The following is an 8,552-nucleotide window of genomic DNA, read 5'->3' as shown; positions in this document are numbered from 1 at the left end:
AGGTGGCTTGGTCTTGGCAGGCTTGGTATTGGCAGGCTTTGGATTTGGGTTTGACGAAATCGTTCCACATCCTCCTTGGAGAGACAGTACATGTGGAGAGATCTGAACTCATAGAGACACAGTTTCCACCCTTTCATACTTGGTGCTTTTGTTGTGTTTAGGATAAGAGGGTAATATTGACCTTATTCTCATCAATGGTTCTTTCATTGCGGCCATTGAGTCTCCAAAGAGTGTAAGTGGGAGGAGGCTCGGTGAAAAACAAGAAGTCGCGGCTTCTTTCTTGCCCATGAAGGTCTATGTTGAACACATCACCATTTAAACAGGGTCAGTCTCCAACAAACCTTGTTTTCTTAATCTTACTTACCACGCAAGAAAAGACCTTTACACTCAACCGTTTTAATAAAATCTATAATTTATTGATTCAAAATCTAATTAAATAAAAAACATCATAAGTTGACAAAAAAAAACAAAAAAAAAATCATATCATCTACATGTAAAGAAATGCATAGATATTGTTCATTTCCATTGAAGTTACATGTTTGTCATATTGTACCAATCAAGGTTTGATCAATATTTCAAATAATCACTAAAAGTACAAAGAACAAGAAATAATTGGATTTCCAGAAACTAATATGTAAACTTACCTACAACTTAAAAATTTGGGATATGTGCACACTATGTACTATTATCAATTGATATTGCATTTGTATAACTATTCATGAAATGTAAGAAGTTATACATATAAAACGGCCCACATGTTTGGCGACAGAAAACAAAAAAAAATGGTACAAATGTCACATATATATTATCATGTTATTTTTCCTAAAATTTTATGTATGGTTGAACTTGAAAATAATAATATAATTCAAATATCCTGTATTTTTTTTAAGAATTAATTTCTAGGCATGCTAATATACTAGAACTAATATATTTTTTGTATAAGAAATTTTAAAATATTTATTAATATATCATGTATTTAAGAAACTTCAAAATATTTATTACCCATTGTCATCATAGATTAATTCTCCATTTTACTTTCTAGTATATATTTGGTCGAAGTTAACTTAATTTATGTATTTTTTTTGTTTTGTTTTGAATATCCCACACAAAGTAATGTACTATAATTAACTTGTTTTATATAAAAAACTGTAAGAATCCCTCGTTAAAAAAGAGGTTTTCAAAAATACCTCTTTCCTTATGTCACTTTTTAAAAATACATTTTTTCTATGTATAAAAATTACTAAATTTTAAGCTTTAAACTCCAAATAAATTTTAACCCCTCAAAATTATATCCTAAATATATAATAGATAACCCAAACCTTAAGAAAATCTAAAAATTAATTGTGTAAAAGAAGATAAAAAAAATATATTTAAAAAAAATAGATATTTTTGAAAAGGGGTTTTCTAAAAAAAGTATTTCTAACAAATTATTTTTTAAAAAATACATACTTTTTTCTTAATGAGCCAAAACGAGACCAAATATTAGAAATCTCTTATTTACAATATACTAAAACTAGTCATTTATATACAAAATATATAGTCAATGCCATCATAGACTAATTCAGATATTCTCAGATATATAGGCTATGAATGGAATCAGTTTTTAAATTGGTTTTATATGTGAGAGTATTAACCATGGATCCATATTTTTTATCGTAGACTGTAGAAAGATATATATGTGTGACATGTGAATCACAATCCTTTCGATTGTTCAGTTGAATGCAAAGTTGTTCCAAAAGAATTTGAAGGTATCTTAAATATCAGTCTCTGTCAATTTAGCTCATATACTTTAGAGATAATCATGAACCTGTTCAGTCTTCTACTTGCAGCTGCTAATTTGAAGGTACTGCAAAGTTCTATTAGTAATCTCTCCCAAGTCCTAAGCAAAATATAGTACAAAGTACAGCCTGGTTCCACCTTGTTCTGCAGAAGTACATAGAAGAAAGATGAGAAAATAGTTTTGATTAATTTCTTTGTTTACCACCTAAAAGGAAATAGACTTAAAACGACACAGTATTTTAAAGCTAGAACCTTTCTTCATGTGATGTTTTGTCTTTAAACAGGGTCAATCTCCAACAAACCCTGTTTTCTTAATCTTCCTGACCACACAAGAAAGACTTTTACACTCAACCGTTTAAATAAAATCTGTAATTATATCTCCCCACTCTAGAGTTAAGTACATTCACATTGCCATCTAACTAAAAAAGATAACGAAAGAAAGGATTAGATGAATTGGATGTTGCACTTTGATGAAAGTCTGGGGAGAGCCAGCAGATTAGCTCGCAAGAACTCATTGTTTTTGTAATTGTCCCCGTCAACACCAACTTTCACAGTTTCAAGACATTTCAACTTCCCCAAGAAATGTCTCATCTGTTTCAGCTCTTGAAAAGAACCTTTATACTCTGAAATCTCTAGCACTTTCACTTGACATGTCCATAAACAACTTAATTCCTCCTCCTCCTCCTTCACAACCTTCCTCTTCTTGTTGAGCTTCCTATTGTGCTTCTTAGGGATGCAAGCACATGCATCTCCACATTTGTTTGTTACTCTGTGCACAAGACCCTGAAACCAGAGACGAGAGACCAATTTGACATGTATAAACTAACGACAGGCAACAGTACTAACCCTTTTTCAAAAAAAAAAAAAACAGTACTAACAAGAAAAAGAATCTCAATAAGGAAATTGATAATACCTTGATGACTAAAAATTGTAGATTTGGACAACTCTTGATCAAAAGTGGCATTACTTGCCAACCTTTCTCCATGTTACTCTCAATAGATAACTTAAGGAGGTTGTTGAAGACCGGCATGGATTTACAGCAGAAATGAAATAGGTGAGAGACCTTGCTGCCTGCGAAAATAAAAACAATTCCAAGGAAGTAGCAAAAACTGACCTCAAGGGATTCAGGAGACAAGTGAAGAGTCGAAATGTTGCTTATACTCGCAACCAGATTTGTAACATCACCATATATGGGTTCCTCCGGTTCATATTCATCAGAGAGATCATCGTAATCATCACAATAAAAAGAAAAACCATCATCGTCGTCGTCATGATTGTCAGTTGACTCCCATAACCTTAGACTCAGCCTGGCTTCGACAAGCAAATCGCAATCAACAAACTCATACTGTTTGGAGACATAATTAGAATAGTCAAGGTAGACAAGACGTGAAGCTTTAAAAAAGACAGTTCTGTGATACTCCTTAGCATCGGGAAGATTGACAAAAACCACAAGTCGCTTGATGGGGGGGACTTTCCACGAACACACCGCAACATGGCGGGTACCAATGATCAGCATCAGTTATGAATAAATCTTCCAGCACAGGGCAGCCATCAAGGAGCCGACAATAGTTTGGACAATAAAACCCTAACACTGATAAGAGAGAAAGCGATTTGAGGGCAGGGAAAAACACACGGTCAACGTCAAGAGAACATTCACCGGATAGTGTGAGCTTAACAAGTGTCTTGCTCGTTAACAACTTTGTCTCTACATCAAAACCAAAATAGCGGTGGGTGGCGTGCAAGTATAGTTCCAAGAAACCACGTTCCATTGCTGTCCAAAACCAACGTTGGTATGCATGGTTATGGCGAGGTCGAGGTGCATGACGCAAAGATAATTTCTTGATGTGAGAATTGCTTAACAGAGCTAGTGTCTTGTCTACGAAATCACAGAAGCGATCTGAACCACTTGTTGCTTCTTCCTCGTTGGGGTAAACAATTATCGAATCATCAAAACAAAGGTTGTCTACTAGACCCAAAAGATTCTTCCACCTCTTGGACAGGACCGATGTGGAAGCAGCAGCTTTTGTCGGAAGCAAAGACAAGATTTTGCCAAGAATCTCATCTGGCAAACTGCTGATTAGATCACTACGAGAACTCATAGCCATAGATTAGGGATTTTAATTTATACCTAATACACACTAAGACAACTCGATTAGGATCCCAAGCGAATGAATTATGCAAGAAAGTGCAAACTAGCTGATGAACCATGTGTAATGATTTTATACCATTTACCATTCTTAAGAATACTAAAATCTATAAATTTTGCAACATTCAAAGTTACTATTAATCTCTTTAACAGATACATAGAGAGTTAAGACGAAAGAAACCACTTACTTGCAATTTGCAACTTTGAGTTGTTCAGCTAACTTAGCACTGTGGAGATGTAAGCTTCAGCGTAATTAATACCTTAGAACAACAACAGCAACAATAATTGAGCCTAAATGCCTAATACACACTTTTTAGGAGTTAACATAGGGTTAAACATTAGTACAATTATATAGTATTTTTTTTTTTGTGGGTTGGTCTATAACACACGCACAAAAATTAGTCCCAACATAAGACGAGTTAAATGAGATGAGTTATGCATACCCTAACCCGCTCCATCATTATTATATGAATTACAAAGTGTTGTACATAAGATGTTAACTTTCACAACAAATTAATTAAATTCCAAATGAAAATGTAATAATTTGTATATACATCAAGCAAATAAAATTACAAATATCTCTATATTATTTTACAAAATTAAACGAATCTAAAATTTTATATTTATACAACATAATCTCAAGATTTCAGTTTTTTTTTTTTGTAATTTTCTTAACTAGTCTAGTATCATTATGATTTGCTTTAAATATGTTGTGTCTCTGAATCCAACGGTTCACTGAATTAGATATGAATGAGATTGTTTGAGTTTAGTAATTAGTGATTTACTAGAGACTCGAAGCTTAGGCTCGTGAGTCGTGTTTAAACTTAGTGTTCAATTGAGGATTCATATGATTGGTAAAATGTTGAAACGTGATTTGATTGTTGCAGTGGTATACTTGTTCAGGAAACTTCAAAACTTGATATGTTTTGTAGACGTAAATATGCTTCTTTTCTTGATGTAAGTCTGCTTTTTTTTTTTGGTTGTAGCTTACAGTTTAGCTAAACTGAATTTCCATGTTTAGACCCTTTTAGTTGACAAGAAGTGATGACATGCCTTTTAGATTCTTCGTGGAGTTACAATCTCTATTGAAAGTGACTTGTACCTTGTTCCTAATCTTTCTTTTTTGAATCTTTGATTTTGGTTTCTCATTGTGAAACTAGGCTGATACATTCAACAATTCTCATTACCTCATTTACTCAAGTCTCTACATTTAAAAAATCTAGGGAATTCTTTCTCTTAATGTTCCTGTTGAGAAAGTTGGTCGACAGAGATATTGCTTGATCAGAAACGATGTGTAATTTAGGTCACCGGTCTTGGTGGTTCTTATCGAGCCTTTTGCAAATCCTTCTTTGTTCATCCTTATACCAACGAAACAGAGGCGTCAGAATTGGATAAATTACACCCAAAAATGAGTTCGAAGCTTATCCCACTATCGAATTTTTTCTAAACTGTAATTGTTTTGGTCATCCTGAAAAGTTTCCTATTTCGAGAAACGACAAAATTTATATATCCTATATTAGTTTTTTTATTATTACTACGTTAAACCCGCGCTACGCCGCGAGTATTTTTTATTTTTATATGTCATATAAATACAATTTATAAACTTGTAATTGATCTCTATATTACATGGAACTTTATGGTTGATATATGGTCGCTTTTATCGGCACAACTAAACAAAGCTAAATGTCTTTTAAAACATTATATACTATGACTACTCATATAAATAGTTTATCACTTTCACAACGGTTCAATATTTGTACTAATTAAATTTTTCATTATGCAAACATGGACTACATAAAATTTTGGTTACTCTGAAAATAGAACTAACACATGGCAATTATGAAGTTATTTTTATCTTATTTTATACCTCATTGAATTAATTACATTCCGCTTAGTCTATATTTCTTATTTTTCTACCAATAAACAAAAACCTAAATATCATACTTATGCATTAATTACCTTTTACATGATATATATATTTGGAAAACTACCCTATGCTTTTTTTCTTCTAAACTATACTTTTTTTTTGTGAAAATTTTCTAAACTCACTTTCTATTGTTGTAAAAAAACAAGTTCTGTTTGTCATCACTTCAAAATAAAATTACATATTTAATTAAAAAATATATTATAAATTGTATCTTCATGATTTAAATTACCATTTAAAAAAAACATTTAGAAGGAAAAAAAAAATAGGGTAGTTTTGAAAAAATATATTGTAGAGAGTTTATTAAAAAAATATATCTTTGGGCCAAAATGGTTGTTTTTATAACTCATTTACAATGTAAATATTGTTAGAATGAAATTTTTTTTCAGTTTTGGTATTAGAAGATAGTTTCATCTAGTTAATTAGATCAGCTGATTAGACGGTAGGTTTAAGAGTAACCACAAAAGACAACACGTTAGAGATAACAAAGCAAAGTCCACTTACGATAGCACTTGACATTTACGCTCGTGCCGAAGAATTGGAAGCATCACTCTTCAAACTTCAGAGCCGCTCCCTTGTACAAATCAGAGCCTCCACTGTCGTACTCATCCATCTCCCTTGCTATTTTACAAAAAAAAAAATAATAATAATAATATAATCCTCATGTGTGCTTTAAAGTGATATATGTGATTATTGATTTTGTGTATAAGTAGAACTAATTCTATGATTGCCTCATTTAGATCTTGCCTTATGCAACCATCTCTTTTCTTATTCCAACGCCAATGATTTTTAAGGTGAGAAAGAGAGAAAGAATAAATATACAAAACTATGTGGAAGAGATCTACTATAGTGAGATCCAAGAAAAAATACATAATTTCCTCAGTTCTAATCTACATCAACGAGGAATCAATACTAAACAATTATCTTGGAGACAAAACCCAATTTGATACGAAGCACACAAACAACAGAACCCGAAACACACACATACATAAAACTCTTATATATAAAGCTTCTTAATAACCCATTTGCTTAAACAATTCAACATCTCTTATTCATAAAAAAAATTCTCCCACTCTCTAAAAATTCACATCTACTCTGTTTTTTCTTTTTGTTCTGTTCCTAGTTCCTAATATGGAGATGAACTGGACAAGAGGACAAATCATAGGTCGAGGCTCAACCGCCACCGTCTCTATAGCAATCTCAAACTCCGGTGAGATCTTTGCTGTCAAATCCGCAGAGTTGTCTTCCTCAACGTTCTTGCAGAAAGAGGAATCGTTCTTGTCTACATTGAGCTCTCCTCACATATTCAAGTACATAGGCTCTGGTTTGACGTGTGAGAACGATGAATCAGTTTACAATATCCTGATGGAATACGTTTCTCGCGGGAGTCTTCACGGTCTGATGTATCTTCCCGAGAGAGGGATTGTTCACTGCGACTTGAAGAGTCAGAACGTGCTGGTCGAGGAGAACAGCGTTTTGATATTAGCTGATATGGGCTGTGCTAAAAAGGTTGGCGAGTCGGAGTTTTCCGGTACACTGGCGTTTATGGGGCCTGAAGTTGCTCGTGGTGAAATACAGAGGTTTCGGCTGATGTGTGGGGTTTGGGATGTACAATGATCGAGATGATGACTGGATCAAGCCCATGGTCGGAGCTAAACGATGTTGTTGCTGCAATGTATAAGATTGGATTCTCTGGTGAGTCGCCGGAGATTCTCGTGTGGGTATCGGAGAAAGCTCAAGACTTTCTGATGAATTGTTTCAAGAAAGATTCAAAACAGAGATGGGCAGTGCAAGAATTGCTTAAACATCCTTTTCTTAACAACGACGACGACGAAGAATCTCAATCTAGTGAGTGTGGGAACAAGAAGACTTCATCTCCGAGCACTGTGTTGGATCAACGGTTTTGGGATTCATGTGAAGTCTCGAAAAGTCATTTAATTTCGATGGATCATGAAGACTTGCTGGTTACTCGGAGTCATGGGCTAGAAAGTTAATCAGAGTTAAAAAATTCACAAGTTCATCAATCAATCTTTCGTCGCTTCTTATATAGGGTTTTACTATTTTTTTTGGAATAGTAAATTATTGACAGCTAAACAGAAAATAAGCTTGGCTGTATCAATTTAAATGTTTTTATTGGCTAGTATTTTTAATTGAGGTGTCAGCTGCTGCTTAAATAACAAAGCTGATGTGTCAAGCTGGAGAGAAACTAAGAAGTTTTATTGTATTGATTAGTTTTTTTTTAACTTATGAAACGCTTTGCGTTCCCAAATTCCTCCTTCCCTTCTCTTCCTAAAGCTTTAAGTTTTAAGCAAATATGATTTGCATCCTTTCCCAACGAGCAAGCTAAGATCCAAATTCAGGCCAAACTTTTGTACCTTGACCATTGCCAATAGATTTAACTAGTAAGTAGTCTTGTACTAATAATTCTATTCCAAAGATAATGCTTACAAATCCATAATATGGTGTGGTACAGTAATGTATGGAGCTGTTTTTTTCAAGTAAAATATTTGCTAAGAGGAAATTGGGTACGGTTGGTCCAAAACTGGTAACCCTTGGCAATATGCCAATGCCTCAACAAGAAAAACTCAACTTATTCAATGAAACAAATTAAAAAAAAAGCTCAACATACTGTATTTAGTCAAAGTAAGAAAATAGTCTATATAAGAAGCTAGCAAAATTGAATTTCAAATTTTTTTATTTTTT

The 8,552-nt window shown here is 33.4% G+C and overlaps 1 protein-coding gene and 1 pseudogene across 1 annotated transcript; one reads left to right on the top strand and one right to left on the bottom strand.

The window, feature by feature from the left end:
* Positions 1–2,223: 2,223 nt before the first annotated feature.
* LOC104777705 (F-box/LRR-repeat protein At1g48400-like) lies at positions 2,224–3,548 on the bottom strand. Its single transcript, XM_087496123.1, has 4 exons — positions 3,242–3,548; positions 2,894–3,126; positions 2,693–2,842; positions 2,224–2,562 (listed from the first exon to the last, which is right to left on the bottom strand). The coding sequence occupies exons 1-4, from the start codon at positions 3,546–3,548 to the stop codon at positions 2,224–2,226; spliced, it is 1,029 nt and encodes a 342-aa protein (XP_087352249.1).
* A 3,432-nt stretch (positions 3,549–6,980) lies between these two features.
* LOC109130733 (mitogen-activated protein kinase kinase kinase 17 pseudogene) lies at positions 6,981–7,899 on the top strand (annotated as a pseudogene).
* The last annotated feature ends 653 nt before the right edge of the window (positions 7,900–8,552 follow it).

The sequence above is a fragment of the Camelina sativa genome, chromosome 3, assembly GCF_030686135.1.
Source record: "Camelina sativa cultivar CO46 ecotype springtype chromosome 3, ASM3068613v1".
Taxonomy (NCBI): Eukaryota; Viridiplantae; Streptophyta; class Magnoliopsida; order Brassicales; family Brassicaceae; genus Camelina; species Camelina sativa.
This window is presented reverse-complemented; position numbering and strand designations above follow the sequence as displayed.

Bases quoted from the DNA above. Each gene is read 5' to 3' on its own strand.
- LOC104777705 (XM_087496123.1), bottom strand. From the start codon at position 3,548: ATGGAACGTGGTTTCTTGGAACTATACTTGCACGCCACCCACCGCTAT. The intron at 2,843-2,893 runs GTCAGTTTTTGC...GCAGGCAGCAAG, and splicing joins TGTCTCCTGAATCCCTTGAG to GTCTCTCACCTATTTCATTT. The intron at 2,563-2,692 runs GTATTATCAATT...CTCTGGTTTCAG, and splicing joins TACAATTTTTAGTCATCAAG to GGTCTTGTGCACAGAGTAAC.